Source organism: Zophobas morio, unplaced genomic scaffold (assembly GCF_036711695.1).
Source record: "Zophobas morio isolate AGI-343-1 ecotype UQ-CSIRO unplaced genomic scaffold, CSIRO_AGI_Zmor_V1 ptg000058l, whole genome shotgun sequence".
NCBI lineage: Eukaryota > Metazoa > Arthropoda > Insecta > Coleoptera > Tenebrionidae > Zophobas > Zophobas morio.
This window is the reverse complement of record NW_026972163.1, coordinates 4604559-4625264: the sequence shown is the minus strand read 5'-3', so window position 1 is coordinate 4625264 and position 20706 is coordinate 4604559. Positions and strand designations below refer to the sequence as shown.

Sequence of the window (20706 nt, the reverse complement as noted above, 5' to 3'; positions counted from 1 at the left end):
GTAAAATATTTTATATATTCGAAGATTATTTTTCAAATAAAATTCTCAATAGCGGATAGACAAACAAAAAAGTACACTAGCATTTTTGATTTGCATTTTCGAAACGCTAAAAAAGCATGGACTAAATAGTTGTTAAAAACAGTTAACACATTCCTTACATATTCTTTATTTTTTTGGAAGTGAAAAGGTTACCGAAAGAAAAATGAGAACTTCTGCCGCAATGACAACATCTGTCTCTTAATTAAGATATCCTTTCCCGATTTTTTTTTTTTTGTATTGCAGTTTCAATTACATTCACTTGTCTTTTTAAAATAAAGTAGGTGTAGTATTAGTCGACTTTGTTTTACAAAGAAACTTTTATAACACATTTTGATAAATTTGTGCTGTAGCCTTAAGATTTTTTTATTTATTTTTTTAATTTCTTTACGTGGTCTATGTTAGAAACAACATGTATTTAAACCTTAATTTTATACCTAAATAACGATGTTATTTGCTGATATTTACTTTGTTTTCAATTGATTGTTATTATTCATATTTGATCAGTTTTACCAGTTTCATATGCATTTTGTCGCTATCCTAAACAAATTTATAACTGTAACACATGAGTAGCAGAAATGGTAAGTATTTATATTTTTTCCTAGCATAGTCATAGTAAAGATTCATTAGTGTGTTTTTTTTTTTTGGTTTATCTATTAGGTATATTTTTTTTATAAAGTTTATGTTTGTCTTTACATTTTATATTTCCAATGTTTCTGCTTTGAACCTAGTTTTCAGTAAGAAATAAAAGAAAACAATGAATTTAAAAAATAATTTATTTAGATGTATTAAAATAAATTTTGTGATTATATTCCATCAGTCCTCTCTTTACCAAGCGTGAGCAATTGGGGCAGCCAGCGCAGCGTGGGCAAGTGGGGCAGCATGAGCGTAGTGACCATAGTGACCAGCGTAAGCTACTGGGGCGGCGGCATAGACAGCTGGGGCGGCAGCAACAACAGTTTTTTGTACAATGGGGGCAGCAGCATAGGTAGCTACCACAGGCTTGCTGATGACATCGGTTCTGTATTGATGGCTAACGGCGGCGGGGATGGCTACAGCTGGGGCGGCAACCACGGCGGGGGCAGCGATAGCAGAGTAGCCCAAAAGGCCACCTGGCTTGGCAGCTACGATGGCAACAAGAGCGGACAACACCACCAATTTGAACATTTTGATTGTTTTAGGTCTGTGTTGACGAGTCGTTAGGACTGACTGATTGGAACTAATACCGATCTGATTTTCCGACTCTTTTTATAGCGACACAATGGTGTGAGAAGTTAATTGGATTACTGAAGAATTTGGTGGAGAGAATTTGGTTCGAATCCTTGGGAGACCCAGACCTTGGGTGACTTATTCTGACTTTTACCGTGTTGGTGAGGAGCAGGTACGAACTACAAATATGCAAGTTCATGCGTTTCGGTGAACACATACCGGTATAGTTTCCTGGTGGTTGTATTGCGAAACATGCTCATTATTATTATTGGCTACTGTCACTACTTATTGTTGGTTTGTGACTGGAGATTTAATTGAGAAAATGCAATGTATGGGCACAATATATTCTGTGCGAATTTATTTGAGGTCGTTTCAAATTGTCCATTATTATGATTATTTTTTAAATACTCTTCTTACATTTTAGTATTTTGTAGGTGCTAATTTTGTTACGAATTAGAAAAAATCTTTAGTCATTTTTATTAATTAAAAAAAATCAAAACATAAATAAATTTACACTTTAATAGGTACAGGTGGGTAGAAAAATGTGAGATCTTTTTAGTTTGGCTTTGAACATTTTATTTGTTTGTGTCATGTACCATAACATAGAATCAATATGATTTATATTTTAAAACACTACATTTTTGTAACTTGTACATACCCAATTGGGCTGTCGTTTTTTCTGAATTAAAATATTTTCTGAATTTTTTAGTTTTGCAATGATCTTTGTGACAATCATTTTATTTTGTTTAAAAAATTCTTAATTTAAGCGTACCATTTGACCCTATTATATCTAAAATAATATGAGACGTAAATTGTTGCAATGAAAGAGTTTGGTATATAAGAGCTAAATAAAAGGTATTTCATCTTAATCACATTTGATTATTTAGACTATAATATTTATTCTTAACAGAAATATGTTGTTGTAAGTAGTAGTCGCTTTTGATGTAAATATAAATTTTAGAATTGAAAATTTTGTTAGATGTCATCCTTGAAACTGTCACTGGGATGCAAAAATTGAAGAAATTATAATAAAATCTTATATATCCCAAATTAACTGTGCAAATTACTATTTTGTTTTTGGCGGATTGTGTATATTAACATGCTTTAACATGAATTAGTTCAACATGCTTTTAAAAATGATTGCATAACGGAAAATTTCCATAAATTTTAGATATTTCAAACCGTAAATATTAAAACCATCACGGTGGTTTAATGGAACTTAAAGAAAATGATATTTCTTTTGTGATATTTCACAACTTAACATATATATTTTTTTATAATAAAATAAATTATATTCGTAAAATGTTGATATAAACAAAGTTACTGTTGCGAGGAGACTATGATGTCTTTTTATTTTTGAAAAGAGCATTTTTACTTATTTTTCAAATACTATATTGTGCATGGTTTTTTAATTAAATATTTGTGAACATTGAAATATATGTGAACCAAATTCTGTTCTTTGTGCTATAATGCCATAATATATGACCGACCACCACGCTTACAGGCGTTATGTTTTTATATATTAATATATGTTATTTTTATTTTACGTGTGTCGTAATATGCATACACATTTTTGGACACACCCGTTATAAAAATATTAACAAAGACTGCACACTTATATTTCTACAGTGTATTTAAATTGATGTTATTGAGTGGCTTATTCTTATTGCTCGAAAATTTTTAATCATTATTATGTTGGTAGAAAATAAATAAATAATCTAGACTAAAATAAACAGTTCGTTCTAAACATCTTGCACAATTATAACTGATTTCTCATTGTTTGTTGAGACCCATGATTTATGTAATGCAACGATTTCACTTACAAGTGTAGTGTGTCGTTCCAATATCAAGACGTTCGATACCTAAATATAAATTAAGTGTTGAAATTTGTGTTTTACAATGACGCATCATTAGTTTAATGATCTTGAAAAACGACTATTGCAATATTCGTATTTAAGTAGTTCATCAATTTCCTAATTACAAGTTAATTATTTTCCAATTTACAGATTAATTAAAACATACATATTAACAATCCAGGGTCCCGTAACGTTTGAGCCTTTTTTTTTTAATATATCTTGAAAAACTGTAACTGAAAAAAAGAAAGTAAAGCAAACAGGTAAATAAGATTGACGTCTAAAATATGTAAACACCTTCATTGCATTTTTAAAGTGATTGCAAATTATGTAGATTATATTCAACAAGGAGGAAATATCAATAAAAAAACTTAGATGTACAGGTTTCAAGTCTGAATATCATTAGTAAAGAATTTACTATACTATCATGCTACTACGCGTAAAGCATTAATGAAACGGATTGTTGTTTCTCAAAACGGATGTTTCATAAAAAAAAGTAAAATCCTTCGGGGAAAATAATTTACAGGAGGACCTAAGGAGAATATTCATAGTTATTATAAAAGCATTAACATTAATTTGCAATGGATACTCAGGTTATGTTTAAGGACAGTATTCAGTGTCCATTAAATTAAAGTACAAGTTTGCTGTACACATTTTTGGCAATAAATATCAGTAAAAAAATTATGTTAGTAATATATATATGTTTATATGTCGGTTACTCCTCTAGGAGAAAAAAACTTTCAAAATATTGATGAATACATCAATGTCACGCATATTGTTTTATGCTACTGTAACAACAAATATCGTTTCTTAATAATTTAGTGCTCTTTTAAATGTTTTTTAAAATTAGTTTCATTGAATTAACACCACTAAAACAAGATCAAAAATGAACGGACTTGATTTTTGTTTTTCTAATGAATGACCATTACATTTACTGTAATTAGATCGCTGTACATGATTACCCTGAAATTACCATTATATTAGTTAAAGATATAATTATGTATATGCGATTATGCTTTCTTTTAGTATCAAAAAGTCTATTAATAATATAATTCTATGAGATGTCCCATGGTGATATGTTATCATCTAAAATTAAAAACATTACTTATTATTCCCTTGAATTGCAACATTTTCTCTTAATTAACCATAACCATTAATTTGCCCATAAGATATAAATTCTCTTTTGAGGACAAATTCGGTAGGTGTATCCGCTTACTACGTGAAATACAACCAAGGTTTTCGGAGTTAATAATGAACGCAATAAGAAAATCCGTTAAACCCATACCCCACTGGCGATCGCAAGAATAAACTTCCTTGAGTGTATTATGCGTCATTTCAATGTCAACCCTATAAAAAGTCGATCAGACACTCCACCCAGTATCACTCGTATCAGTCAGTTTCAAGACTCGACAACACAGACCTAAAACATTAAAACATGTTCAAATTGGTGGTGCTGTTCGCTCTCGTTGCCATCGTGGCTGCTAGACCTGGTGGCCTTTTGGGCTACTCTGCCATTGCCGCTGCTCCCGCTGTCGCGGTTCCGGCTGCAGTTAGTCATCAATACAGAGCTGATGTCATTAGCAAGCCTGTTGTAGCAACTTACGCTGCTCCCATTGTTCAAAAAGCTGTCGTTGCTGCCGCCCCTGCTGTGGTTGCCGCTCCCGTAGCTTTGTCTGCTGCCGTTACCCATCAGTCTCGAGTTGATCTCCATCCCACGGTTGTCGCCGCCGCTCCTGTAGCTTACGCCGCCCACGCACCTGTAGCTTACGCCGCTCACGCACCTGTAGCTTATGCCGCTCACGCTCCCGTAGTCCACGCGTGGTAAACGGAGGACTGAAACGTTGTAATTTATAAAGATTATTAAATAAAATAATAAAACTCAAAATAGGTCTCTATTTCTGTTAGTTATTTCCTCTAATTTTCCAATTACGTATGATTTCTTTTCCAATTTGACAAACTTATTTTAAAGGATTTCGGGAATATTTCTCTTACTTGTTGCCACCACCACCTTTCCTTTACATCGATTTACGGTACTAGGCTTTAAAATTTTGTTATTGAAATAATTAAAATATTAGAGTGAAATAAGAAATTGGGATTTTTTTATGATAATCCCTAAAGTTAAAATAAAAATATGCATGCAATGTTAAAGTAAAAGTAAAGCATGCTATGCATATGTTTCAAGCGAGTTTTTCAATTACAACATTTTGTGATGTCATCAGCATTTCAGCAAAGACACGTGTTACAATTTGAATAAATGCAGTGTAATACTATAACAACACCAGTGTATTCCCAAAATTTATTAATTTTTTGAGTCACCGTGTATAAGTAATTCTAAAAAAATAATGCATTAATGCATGGATAAATTACAAGTATAAATTCATAATATTTTGCCTAATTTAGGTAGAATTTATACGGAAATATTTGAGGAGGCGATAAACGGATAAATTTGGTTCACGATTTACTATGCTTACGATAATCTTAAAACGATTTCGATTTTTTTTTTTTTTAATATAGATGTCTAGTGTAAAAACGCAACACGGATTTATAAACCACAAGCGCAGGAGTATCTTATTTTATAAATTTAAATAAGAATTACTATTGTAAATTTTGTAAATGACGTCATCCCATCACTGATGGGGATGATTAGCCAAATTTTGGCGAGCGTTTTACCATCTAACCGATATTTCTAAAATGTATATAAAATCGGACAACAATCGCTCGGATAGTTTTGGAGATTATTTGTGTAATAAAAATCGACACAGGCAGACAGAGAGATGACAGACGACAGCCAGACAGAAACGGGAGACATCTTTTTTCGTACTCTTGGGGTCATGAAATGTCGATAAAACTTGAAAATGGCCTTTCACCGGATGGAGCTTCTTTCAATACTTCCTTAACTTATTCTCGGGAAGTAAAAATATAAATGCATTGTTAAACCACAAGTAATTAGTATAAACTTGTAATATTTTGCACACTTTGTAAATGTAAATGTATTTTTTTTAATATTTTCATATTTCACCAAATTCAAATACACTTAAGAACCAAAAACAAACCCAAACAAAATTTAAACATAGCGCTCTGTGAAAAATATTTCGCTGTATTTTATTATGCATGTTATAAGTATTTTTAAGTTGCCAATTATCAGTCTGTGGGATACAGTATAGCCCTATTTAACTTAGACACAGATTAAAGTAAATTACTTACTACAAATATTAACGATAAACTATTAACATATTTTGTTGGTTGTACGCAACTTTTTAATTGTTTCCGTTATTATTTATTAAATTACCTTGATAATGTTACGAAATTAGCTCTGTTGTAATACAGTAATCATAATAATATTATAAAACTTACAAAATTGTTTAATTATATTAATATTAAATGCGATCATGATCACCTTCACATCTCATCAGACGATCACAAAAAAATTGCATTTGTTAAACTTAAGATTTCTATGATTCTCTGTTGTCTACAAAATTTATTTATTTCCTGCTGTTTTCATGTTTTGTTTTAATAACTTCTGAGAAACAATGTAATCAAAACTTGTAGATCTATAAATCAAATAAACGTAAGTGTAGGTAGTAATATCGTCAGAGTCTTGCTAGTTTTTCAGTTTATTCTTCGCATTTTGTTTTAAACACAGCCATGAATTTTTGAAGGTAATCTAACAAGACGAAGATTCTATCAAAAACGTATTTTCAAAAATCCATGACTGTTGTCGATTCTGTTTTTTATTGCTTTCTTGGTATATATAGAACAACTTCCGTGTTAATAAGTTATTCAAAAACACAAGTGTTAAAGACTAACTTTTACTACTAAATTCCAAACACCACCGTCCAAATTCAACCATTACAATTTTGTCGTTAATCTATGCCATTATTTAAAGGAAAATCTTAGCTTGATTTCTAAATCAGATGAAATCAGGGTTCATTCTGTCAATTTAGTTTAATGTAAAAATACCACTATTATCCAAAAAATAAGTTTTGTTTAACCTTTTATAGTTTTTTTTACATAACTTGGTGACAAGCCATCTATCGTAAACGTTCTCTATGATGTTGTCAGTGATGATTATACTGATTAGTGATTGGCTAGTGAATATAACTTCAAAAACATGTACTTACTTATTTATTATAAATGAAATGTTTTAGTTTTTTGCTTCTTTGTTCATTGAGTATAGTAATCCCGCATAAATGATTATTTCTATTCATTTTACAGATAAAATTACTAAAGATTAAAAATAATATCTCCACAGAATTTCTAACCAAAGTACAAACAAAATCACAAATTAATATGATAAATTCAAAAATTCGTTCAATAGGATACGATATCTTTGAAAAACGTAGATAACAACTACATTATTTACTTTTAGCACGTGCCACCTGTTATTTTAACTTTAACGACTTGCAACTTTTCTCCGAACATTAAAAACATTTCTTCATTTAACATTTACACAAGTTCATGTCTAAAGAATTTGAATACAGCTGTTACAACATTAATAATCTCATAATTACAAATTTCGTTTCATATACTCGTAATTTGGCGGTCACCAGCGGCGCGTGACCATATTTTACTTATTTTCTCACAATAAAGGTCTTTGTGTTGCGATAGTGCAACCTAAGAGGGGATAGATTTCGTACATTTCCTTCTATATAAACGAGAATTTTTCATAGATTAACTATTCTGTCATCTAAGTCGACGACACAGACCTCAAAATGTTCAAGTTGGTGGTGTTGTCATCAGTGCTCGCAATCGTATCTTCAGCTCCGGCCCCCGGACTAATCGGTAGTTATGGTAGTTATGCGGTTCCTGCGGCCACAAGTTATTCATCCAGGATTGACGTGCATCACAGTAAACCTATTGTAGCTGCCTACGCTGCTCCTGTTGTGACAAAAACGGTGGTTGCGAGTCCTCTCTCCTATGCTTATCCTGATGTGGGTCATGTTGATTACGGATTACACGCTGCTCCATTAGTGACGGATTACTCTCTGGGCCATGATTATGGATTAGGATATGGCTATGGCATCGGTCATGGTTATGGATATGGACACGGATGGTAATTCCGTTTAGGATGGTCATTGCATATGTAAATATTGTCTCATGTGGCTTTACGTTTATGTCATTTTAAAATTCTTGTGAATTATGTTCAATTTTTTTTAGAGTCTGTACTTTACATAATAAATGCATAATTTATTGACTATACCTACCTGTTTCTTTCCAATAGATGTTTAAACATTCATCTTTTATATTTAAAAAAATGTATCCCTCGATTATCACTTTTTAAAAATTTTTAAAATATAGGAGTATTAAATAGAAATTCAGTCACTATTAGGGACCATTTGCAGGCACCCAATAGTGTCGCGTACTTATTTATCTATACAAGACGGTACATTTCAGTTAGCGACAAAAACGTTTAAAATCTACTGTAATTTGGTTTTAGATTTCATTGAAAATTTTAATAGTTAATTAATTCTTGAATCATTACAGTTAAAATTGCATTGTGACACTAATGATTTATTAGCATTCGTTTTAAAGTTAAGCTGCACATGTTTAAGTAAGTAAGGTAACTATTTAACTCTGCAGTTGCAAATGAGGCAAATAACAGTTTCAAGCTAATCTGGTAAAAAAATCTAAAACAGTTACAGTTTACTTGGATCCGACAAATCGTAAGCATGATAAATCGCATCGTGGTGTAAATTTTGGTCAAACATCAGATAGTTAGGTACATAGACACTCATGATCGAGTTACGCAACGTTCTCAAACCGTAGGAGTTCAGGGGGTTGTGGTATCGTTCTTAAAGCAATTGAATAAATTCGGAAAACAGAAACATCCTTTAGTGTAAACCGAAATTTTTAGATACATATTTAAAACGGAAAACGATACATTGAAAAAGATGTAGTCCGTAGACAGATATTCATAGAATCTAAAATTGTCCACTATATAAATAATGAAATTTCTAGGTACAATTTTGTGAAATGTGCCAGCTACAAATTTGGTAGTGTTCTATTATACTTAATTTTAGCTTATATTATAAGATATGCATTTCATATGTAATATACATTAATAACCATAACAGCTACCAACAGTACAATCTATCAATACGTATGGTATGTAGGTATGTATGTGATCAAGAGTTCGTTTTCTAATTAACATAGATAGCACGATCGAAAGGTAAGCAACGTGAATTTATGACAGTAAAGTGATTTAGAATTTGGAATATTTATGAATAATTTTGTCCATCACTTAGGTGCCTGATTGAAACTAGATAGCTTAATCTTTAACTGAGAATTTTACCCTAGTCGGCCAGGGCTTATAATTAATAAGTTAATAAACTTATCAGGTAGTTACAAAATTTTGTACCGCAGTTAGGTCACGAAGTAAAAATGTAGCGTAGTTCGGGGAGGTGGGTAAATCGTTATTCGTTCTCCTCCTCCAAAATTGTGATTATTACTTGTGGTTTGTCAACGCATTCATATTTTTACTTCCTAAGCGTAGCCAAGCTAAAAAAGAATAGAAATCGAATCCATCGGACACTTTGCCACTTTTCATGTTTTCTCCATGTTTCAAAATCTCTAGAGTATGAAAAATGTGGTCTCCCGTTTCCTTCTGTGTGTCTAATGTCTGTATCAATTTTTATTGGACACAATCTCCGAAATTATTGCACCGATTGTTGTCAAATTTTGTATGTACCTACATATGTTAGGAATATCATATACATGCTAAAACGCTAACCAACATTTGGATAATTATCCTTACTACTAATGGGATATAAATTTTTTAACTTTTATAAAATAAAATAATAAGATACTTTTGCATTTGTGATGTATGAATCAGTGTAGCGTTTTCACACTAGACATCCAGATTTTTGGAAAAAAAAATGAAAATTGTATAACAACATTTTGCAAGTTAATTTTGAAGTTGCAAATCCGAATTCTCTCAAAATTTGCAAGCGATTTAAAGTTACCGTAATCATGGTAAATCGTTAATCAAAATTTATTCGTTATCCTCGCCCAAAAAATTTTGGACGTCATTTTACAATTTTGCCGAATCAATTTTGTTTAAATTTTATAGAATTACATACTCCTGAATGTGTGATACAAGAATTCGTGTTGAGTTTTTACCCTAGACATCCAGATCTTTGGTAAAAAATGCAAAATTTTATTTTAACAATTAATTTTGAAATTGCAAAACCGAATGCTCTGATCTCTTGCAAAAGTTTTAATGGTTTTGAAAACATGATAAATCGTTAATCAAAATTTGTTCGTTTATGGTCTCCCCAAAATATGATGACGTCATCTTACAATTCTGCCTAATAGATGTTCTTTAAATCAAATAAAATAATATAACGATCACCTGCATGTATGATTTATGTATCCCTGTTGAGTTTTTACCCTTAGCATTCAGATTTTTATAATTAAATTTTGAAACTGCAAAATCCGAATGCTGTGCAATCTTGCAAATATTTTGTGCTAATTGGAAGCATGGTAAATTGTTAGTCAAAGTTTGTCTGTTTTCTTACAAGTTTGACGAATCTTTGTCGAATTTATGTGTTTTTAGGAAAAAAATTAGTGTAGTTAATTAATTAATCAATTCTCTCTTCTGCGATGAGGAGACAAAAAACTAGCTTCTGCGGAAGTCTCGGAGGAGGGTTCCAGAACGAGCTCGTAGCGGTGACGGCGAACTATCCAGAAATGAACGTATGGGTTTAAATAGGAACCACTATCGGGAACAGTCAGTTTTGTTCCACTCAACGAGAGAATAATTAGAGTCTAAGTTGAGTCGGAATTAAATGTTGTGTTGTTAGTCATATAAATTTGTATTACTGAGAAATAAATTGTTGAGTTTTACCCACGCCGATTTTAAATACCCGTACAATGTAACAATATGTATCTTTCAACTGATCACACTAATATCTTATTCCTCACACTGTCAATATTTTTTTCTGCTGTATTACTTATGATGTACTTGTTAGCTACGTTATTTTTAGAACACAATCACTTAAAATAATTAATCCTTTTTTCATCTTAAGTTATCTTTACAGTTTTAATATAATTATCCTTGATAATTTTAATATTTCTGAAGTTTCCATACCTGATAGTTTTATTTGTAATAAAAGTCTTGCATTGGTAACCTTTTTGAATATGCTTAACGAAAGACAAGTCAGTGTAATACTCTAGACACAAATAACCCACTACTTGATTTTTGATTGATCTTTTTATTTAATACTAGCTGACCCCGTGAACTTCGTTTCACCTACAACTTAATTTTGAATCTGCAAACCGAATGCTTTGAAATCTTGCAGATGTTTTAAACATCTGATAAGCATAATAAATTTTTATTCAAAATAATACTTACTTCCTCCAAAAAATTGATGACGTCAGCCCAAAATTTTGCCAAATGAATCCTTTTTAAAATATCCAAAATAGGATGAGACTATACTTGTGATTTATCATTCCATTCATATTTTTTAGTTTTGCTTATAGGGGGTGTCTCAAAAAAAATTAATCACTGAGTCAGTTTATTTTATTGATTGAATCAAGAATTGCAAAACTAAATTTTTAGATTTATTGCAGACGTTTTGAAGTTACTGTTTGACATGGTACGTTTTTAATTAAAATATATCTGTTGATCAAGCCCAAAAACTTGATGACGTCATCTCAAGATTTTGCCGAATAAATCCTATCTAAAATGTGCAAAATATTATCAGTATATTTTCGTAAATTTATCATTGCATTCATATTTTTTAGATTTGCATTTACAGTGACAAAAAAAATGTATGGATCAGTCAATTTATTTTAGAAAATAACTCAAGAGTTGCAGAAATGACATCTATACTTATATAATAAAGCTGAAGCTTTTGTTTATTTGAACACGCTAATCTCAGAAACTACTGGTTCAAATTCAAAAAATCTTTTTGTGTTGGATAGTCCATGTATCATATCTACATATAGGCTACATAACATCACGTTACGATCATTAGGAGCGAAGTAGCAATGAAAAATTCGAAAAAACGGGAAAATTATTCCTCCTTTGACAGCTTCCGTTGCTTACGCTGCTTAAACGATTAAAGTTACGTAAAAATCATGTATGACGAAATTGTTCCTCTCTAAAAGTTCTAAAGAAAAGTCCGCGACAGCATATGTCTATCTGTTAAGGTCGAGTCAGTGTAACCTTTTTTATGGTAATGAAATTTGTTCTAAAATAATAATGCATTATGTATAAAATTCTCACGTCACAGTGTTTGTAACCGAACTTCTCCGAAATGGGTTGACCGATTTGTATGAAATTTTTTATGTATATTCCGTAGGTCTGACAATAGGTTGTAAACTATTTTTTAAACCCCTAAGTGATAAGAATGGTCCACCCTAAAAAAATTGTGTCTATTTTTTGGACAAAATTTTTAATTTTTATTTTTTTAAGATTTGGCATCAAAAAATACACATAACCCTACATTTTCACCTTTCTACCACCAACCCCCATTTTTTAATCGTCTATAAAATAAAAATCAATTGCTGTTCCTGTTAGTCTCGCTAAGACTCAAGAACGGCTTGACCGATTTGAAATTTTTTTTATATTACGGGGATGGTTTATAAATAAAAAAAATAAGGATAACTTAAAAGAACAGTTAAAAAATAAAAAAATTCTAAAAATTGTGTATGGGAATCGCCACTTCGAATTAATTTCAATAGTTGGCGTTTCTGACGGACCTGTCGTCTAACTGACGTGTCATACAAAACTAATTCTTCCGTGCGATTGTGAAAAGTATATTGCATTTCAAATCGTTTTTGTTTTTTCGTAAAAAAAAAAACGTTGTTTATTTTAAGAAAAGCCTTGGTTAAAGTGAATTTAATTACACATTGCGAAAGTTTCTTATTCATTTTGATCTGCCATTATATATTCACTTTGTTGGTTTTGACAAAACCTCAAACTTTACCGTTATTCGAGGATTTAATTTGAAGTTTTCAATATTTTAAAATTCTTAAGACAAAATTTACAGATTTGATTGGCTGTGAAAATAATTCTGTGTCGTTATATGAAGTTCATTAAAATGCCGAGAAGACGACAAGCTCACATAGGTCCACGAAGTCAATCAAATGTGCGACGAACTTCCTCAGGTGCAAACCGCAATGATTTATTTCATGGGTAATTCGGATATGAAAGTTGATCAGCGTTGTGCTCATAATCAACATAATCAAACATTGAAGCGAGACATTGGGTGGTATGAATAAAACTGAGTAGATACTCATATTCGAAGTACGAAGTACCTACTTGCAAACATTGTATTTCCCCGGACACAAATTGAACATCTACGCGTTTTGTGAGCATTTAATCTAAAAATGAGCATCGGTGTGGCAAACGACTATTTGTCCTTATAAATAATAAATTAAATGTAATATATTTTTGTTTCCTTAATAATACAAAGTTAACAAAGTTAGTTGAGTTAAAAAAGTCTCTTTTGCTCCACGTTGGCCACCAACGAGCGATTTTCAAGATTTTTGTGAAACTTTGCTGGTTTTGAATTTGAATTTTCTGTCCTCGATAGTTGATGCTCAGAAAGAACCACGGGAAGGTCTGGAGCAGATCTCGCTAGGAAAGGAGAGGGCTAGGATTTGTTAATGAGGGATAGAACATTATACAGTATAATACAATTGAAATACAATACAGGTACCTACAATCTAACTACAATACAGAATACACTACAGATACAGATACAATTCAGATACAATACAAATGCAAAGTTAGTAGCCAATACACCACCGGAAGAAATTGCACCAAAAATTGAGAATGTTGCAAAATGAAAACCCAAGCAAGCACACCCATGGAACTCGGAACTCATTATTACTCTTGTACCTATACCTGAGCATCTACTCTATGTACTGAGTACCTACTTGGAAACATTGTATCTCCCCGGACACAAACTGAACATCTACGCGTTTTGTGAGCATTTAATCTAAAAATGAGCATCGGCGTGGCAAATAACTGAGCTGCCTGTAAAGCAGCTTAGAAAACGAGTAGGATCGTTGTAAGAGTGAATTTTAACTAAACATGGCGACTTTCATGAACGTGGAACGTCGTCAAAAGGTGCATTCAGTTTGAAAAACACATTAGGAGCAGGAATATCGAAAACTTTTCATGTAATTAACTTTTATTTATGCATAAATTGTGCAGTGCGTTTTTTCTAACACTGGCCATAGAGATTTCCATCTCAAGGTGTCTACCTCATACTAACTTATATTTTGGTGACTCGATTTTTGCCTTGATGGTTGAACACTGTCACTGTTGTGCTTTTTTGTTGTATTGAGATGCTACTTGAGCATCAACTGTTACTTACTGAAGTATTAGTATCATCTAGAAAAACTAGAAATATTTTGATTTGATATTCGAGTAGATACTTCGTATTTCGTGTATGAGCATCTACTGAGTTTTATTTATATCAACGATTGTCAAAAAATTGTTCGAACGTTGTTTCGACAGAACTTCCTTCGCACCAAAAGTATAATGAAACATATTCAGCATTTTCGAGTTGAGTCTTTTCTTTACACAATTTTGTGATAACCTAATCAACATTTACTATCAACACGTATACCACCTTGGATTGGTGCAGTGTAATACTAAAAATAACTGTATTGTATTCCCAAAATTATCTGCGAAAATCGAGTGAGCCATTCCATCAATTTTTTGGGGGGAATAAATAAATATTCTTAACAATTTACCATGCTCACAATAACTTTAAAACGTCTGCAAGATCTCAAAGTATTCATTTCTGCAACTCTTGAGTTATTACTAAAATAAAATGACTGATCCAAATATATTTTTGAGTCACTCTAAAAGCAAATCCAAAAAATATGAATGCAATGATAAATTACGAAAATATACTGATGATATTTTGCACATTTTAGATAGGATTTATTCGGCAAAATCTTGAGATGACGTCTTCAAGTTTTTGGGCTTGCTAAACAGATATATTTTGATTGAAAACCTACCATGTCAAACAGTAACTTCAAAACGTCTGCAATATTTCAAAATTCAGTTTTGCAATTCTTGATTCAATCAATAAAATAAATTGACTCAGTGATTAATTTTTTTGAGACACCCCCTATAACTAAAACTAAAAAATATGAATGGAATGATAAATCACAAGTATAGTCTCATCCTATTTTGGACATTTTAGATATTCATTTGGCAAAATTTTGGGCTGACGTCATCAATGTTTTGGTAAGTAAATATATTTTGAATAAAAATTTATCATATGTTTAAAACATCTGCAAGATTTATAAGCATTCGATTTTGCAAATTCAAAATTAAATTGTAGGTGAAACGAAGTTCACGGGGTCAGCTAGTAATTAATATAATTCATAATGTTTAAATATGATAACTATTAATATAAATAAATATGATTTATTTGCCCAACAGAAATAATTCCATTTACAGGACAAATCAATTAGGTACACCTCTTAATCTGTAACACATCACAATAAAGAAAAATATAAATTCTTTGAATACATCCCAAAGCTACACTTCGCAAATGTAATTACCCAATAAAATTATATTAACCTAATTTTAACTCAAATATTAAACGTTTCATCCTGCGTAAACTACAACAAAAAATATCAATTCTATCTCTACTCTCTAACATATTTAAATAAAAATTCATAACATACAAAGGCGCTTTCCTTCCAATATTAGTGCGCGGACATCTGTTGTAAAGAGTTACTGCATATCTAGAATTAATCCTGGGCACATAAAAATGTAATTTTTCCAATAGCTCACTACAGTCTATAACATTGTTTAACAATTTGTGTAAAAATAAGAGTGCACTACAAATACGCCTGCAATGTAGAGTACTAAAATTGAATTTAGCTAGTAGAGTGGCGTGAGGATAATTCCTTTCCGGCCATCTTCTTTCCTCTTTGTAGTATAGATGTTTAAGAAACCTACGCTGCGTATTTTCGAGTATTAAAATTTGCCTGTTATAATAAGGAAACCAGCATAGTGCACAATATTCCAGCTTAGATCTAACTAATGCGTTGTAAAGTGTAATCAGTGCCACAGTATTAAAGTCCTTGCAATTCCTAAGTATAAATCCAATGGTTTTACTCGCTGTAGAAGCGATAGTGTGCACATGTTCATTGAAATTAAGTTTAGAGTCATAGAGCACCCCAAGGTCATAAATCGTAGAAGATCTGTGAACAGCATTACCATCAATGTTATAATTGTGGAGCAAGATTTCATCACATAACCCATAACTAACAACTATGCATTTTTTCCTATTTAATGGCAAACAATTCGATTTACACCAGTCGATTAGGTGATTTACATCAACTTGTAACTTAACACAATCACCAGGATTAGCTATTTTACGAAACAACTTTATGTCATCAGCGAAAATTAAAATTTGAGAATGTTCTATGACCTCCACTACATCATTTATATATATCAAGAACAACAAAGGTCCACAGAACAGGTATTGAAAGTGCAAAATATCAAATCTAGAAAACGATTATCGCAGTTAGCAATGCAGTTAAATTGAGTGAAATTTAACAGAGACACCAAATTATGAAGAATAGCATATTTCGGATCACGACCATTACGCATAAAATCACCAACATTAAAATCACCAAATACCATAATATGAGGGAGATCAAGGGTAAAATTCTCAAAAGCTTCCATAAATCCTTCAAAATCATGGGTTGACAAATCCGGGGGCATATACACAACAAATATATATATACTAGTGTGTTCAAAATAAAGTTTACAACCAACAATGTCAATTAAAGGAAAATTAGAAAACACAGAAAGATCTAAACTCTTCGTAATAAATCTATTACTGATTGCCAAGAAGACACCACCTCCTCTTCGCCGCCCAGAGTTATGAAAATCTCTATCCGCACGAAATACTTGATAATTTGAAGGAGCGAATTCGTTATTATTTATTGATGGATCGAGCCAAGATTCCGTAATGCAAATTACATCAAACTCGGAGTCAGTTACATTAGAATAAAAAACATTTACTTTGGACCTTAAACTTCGCACATTTTGATAATAAAATGAAATCTGATGAATACTGTTGGGCATGCTTAGTTTAAATTACCTGACGATGCAGAAACATCAACAATTTGGGGAACGTTATTAACATATTTAATTGTTAAATTGCTAGCACCTTCATTTCTGCGGAGTTCTAGTTCCGAATTTAGATCTTTCAGATACCTAAGTTGCTGCGGGGTTTTATCAGTACCAACTATGACATTCTTGAAATTCTCATTACCTTTAAGCATATTACGTTTTTTCATCACCAGTCTAGCCATTTCTACAGTTTTGAGTCGAAGTTTCAATAAACGTGGTCTACCCTTCTTAAATTTTCCTAATCTGAAAACATTACCTGGTGCAACCGTCACTGAATTATCAATAACTTCTAGTATGTTATTAGCCATATCAACATCTGCACGGCCACTATTTTCCGGAACATTCTTTAGAATAATGTTATACGAACGAAATGATCGCTCCACCGATTCAGAAATTATTTCTTCTTTGCTTGTAGGCGAAGCACCAGAGGTATGGATCAGTTTAACGATGTCGGCTAACCGTGTTTCCAAGGAGGATTTGATGGATTCCATGGTATTCATTATTTTATTTAAAGATGCTAATTCAGCATTGCAGCGGTTGCATAGAATTTTAACGTTGTTGGATTTCAGCTGAAGGAACAAATTTGCTTCATCCTCCGACATATCCAGACAGGCAAAATGTAGATGCAGTCTACAATTAGCACACTTTGCAAAGCTTTTCCCGTTAATTTCCCGAAAGCAGTGACAGCAATTATAAGACATTATGGTGCATAAATAAAATAAAATTAGGTGCAGCAAAATCAAAGTAAGCGCAGTGACCCCAGTGGTCACTACTGGAATATAAGTTGAGTCACAATGTAGGAAGAATATTATTTGCTGTAGTATAACAACCTATAGAAAATTCAAGAGCACGCCACTGATTAATCACTGTATGTTTTTAGTCGCCGATAGCAGACTTACACAAAAACACATTTGAAACAACAATAATTATCGATTAATCAAAACCAACTAAATTTCGCACAAAACCAGTACAACTATCGCAATCACTGCAAGATACTGAATAAGTACGTTATAAATGTTACATTAAATAAGCAATTTTTATGCACAAAATAAGAGGATAATTATGGAGCACGAACACGCCGGCTCACACCAAAACCCCAATATAATAATATGTGATAATTAAACCGAAAACCATTTTAGTAGGGCTCTTTTCACGAATTTCTAATTTATATATTTAAATATTAGTGAAAATGTGTTGTATTAGTACTGTGAACACGAACGAAAATGGATATTTTTTCGAAAAGGACCGAAAACAGGGTAACTTCGAGTTCAGTTTTAATTTATCGGATTCCGTGATTCGTTCACTCGACAATATTTAAATTTTGGGAAAATTTTCGAAACGATTGAAATCGGTTGATCAAAGCTATACATTTTCACGACATAAATAAATAAATTTTAAACATAATTAATATCATTTATAATGTTTAAATATGATAAGCATCAATGTATGATAATTAAACCGAAACCCGTTGTCCTACAAGCCCGAAATTATTAAAAACAAATCAATTTGTTTAAACAATGTTAAATTATCCCCGAAAATGTGCATTTTCCCCACCAAAATATGAAAAATAAATTTTGCAATCTCATCGTGACGTACGATGACGTCAATGTCACCTGAGCTACTTGTATAAAGGTCACGTGTTTCGTGTTTTTCCGAACAGGACCGAAAACAGGGTAAGTACGACTTCAGTTTTAATTTATCGGATTCCGTGATTCGTTTGGTCGACAATGTTTACATTTTGGATAAATTTTCGAAACGATTGAAGTTGGTGGGTCAAAGCTATACATTTTCGCGATATAATTAAATAAAATTTAAACATAATTAATACAATTCATAATTTTCAAATATGATAACTATCAATATATGATAATTAAACCGAAATCCGTTTTCCTAAGAACACGAGGTTAGTAAAAACAAATTAGTTTGTTTAAACGTTGTTAAATTAACCCCGAAAATGTACAATTTCTGATCTAAAATATGAAAAATAATTTTTGCAATCTCATCGTGACGTACGATGATGTCACTGTCACGTGAGCTACCAGATAAAAGGTCACATTTTCGATCCTTTCTGTTCAGTTTTGATTCCGGTCTGGTAGCAGCAACATTGGAGCTTCGTTTTGGGTTGAAAGTAGCACGTGTTCGCGAATTTCTAATTTATTGTTAATAAATATTAGCGAAAATGTTTTGTGTTAAATGCTGTGAACACGAAGGAAAGTGGATATTTTTCCAAAAATGCCCGATTTTTTTTTTAATATGTTGTTAATAACATGCATTCAGGACTGATAAAGTACGCCGTTAGAATATACAAAGTACTGCGTTCATAATTCACAAAATACCGTATTCATCATTTTTAAAGTACGGCGTCCAAATTTACAAAATACGGTGTCCTTCACCCATGCTATCAAACCTTAGTCCTCTCTTTTAATGGCAAGACGCACTCCAGACCTCCTCGTATTGTTTGGTTCTTGCTGGGCAACAGCAACGAGCGAGCAAATTTGTATATTGTAACTTTTGTAATTGAAGCATTTTGTACTATATTGTATGTGTTACTAACTTAACTTGGGTCTTGCCAATTTAGCTCCAGTGGTGCAAATGCTTTGTTTTCATGGTGCATTTGCTTGGGTTTTAATTTTGCAACAGTGCATTCTTTGGTTCCGGGACTGAATTCTCCATGTCGTCAGACGCTTTGGCCTGGGGGGGTTCTGTTGGCCCTTAGACGCTGGGTCGCATCTCCTATAAGGATGAGGTCAGTCGGCCTTGGATTTATGCGGCTGCATTCTCCCTTGGGCGTGTGAGCGCTGCGACCAATAGATTTCGTTCCGAGTTCCATGGGTGTGCTTGCTTGGGTTTTCATTTTGCAACATTCTCAATTTTTGGTGCAATTTCTTCCGGTGGTGTATTGGCTACTAACTTTGCATTTGTATTGTATCTGAATTGTATCTGTATCTGTAGTGTATTCTGTATTGTAGTTAGATTGTAGGTACCTGTATTGTATTTCAATTGTATTGTACTGTATAATGTTCTATCCCTCATTAACAAATCCTAGCCCTCTCCTTTCCTAGCGAGATCTGCTCCAGACCTTCCCGTGGTTCTTTCTGAGCATCAACTATCGAGGACAGAAAATTCAAATTCAAAGCCAGCAAAGTTTCACAAAAATCTTGAAAATCGCTCGTTGGTGGCCAACGTGGAGCAAAAGAGACTTTTGTAACTCTACTAACTTTGTTAACTTTGTATTATTAAGGAAACAAAAATATATTACATTTAATTTATTATTTATAAGGACAAATAGTCGTTTGCCACACCGATGCTCATTTTTAGATTAAATGTCCACAAAACGCGTAGATGTTCAATTTGTGTCCGGGGAAATACAATGTTTGCAAGTAGGTACTTCGTACTTCGAATATGAGTATCTACTCAGTTTTATTCATACCACCCAATGTCTCGCTTCAATGTTTGACTATTATGTTGATTATGAGCGCAACGCTG

The 20706-nt window shown here is 32.3% G+C and overlaps 3 protein-coding genes across 3 annotated transcripts; 2 read left to right on the top strand and 1 right to left on the bottom strand.

Annotated features, from left to right (window-relative positions):
• Positions 1-794: 794 nt before the first annotated feature.
• Positions 795-1267, bottom strand: LOC135143263 (cuticle protein 63-like). The gene has a single exon (XM_064075136.1). The coding sequence runs from the start codon at positions 1201-1203 to the stop codon at positions 865-867; it is 339 nt and encodes a 112-aa protein (XP_063931206.1). The 5' UTR covers positions 1204-1267; the 3' UTR covers positions 795-864.
• A 3199-nt stretch (positions 1268-4466) lies between these two features.
• On the top strand, positions 4467-4993 carry LOC135143293 (cuticle protein 16.5-like). Its single transcript, XM_064075160.1, has one exon. The coding sequence runs from the start codon at positions 4534-4536 to the stop codon at positions 4921-4923; it is 390 nt and encodes a 129-aa protein (XP_063931230.1). The 5' UTR covers positions 4467-4533; the 3' UTR covers positions 4924-4993.
• A 2817-nt stretch (positions 4994-7810) lies between these two features.
• Positions 7811-8155, top strand: LOC135143232 (cuticle protein 64-like). The gene has a single exon (XM_064075111.1). The coding sequence runs from the start codon at positions 7811-7813 to the stop codon at positions 8153-8155; it is 345 nt and encodes a 114-aa protein (XP_063931181.1).
• Positions 8156-20706: the final 12551 nt, after the last annotated feature.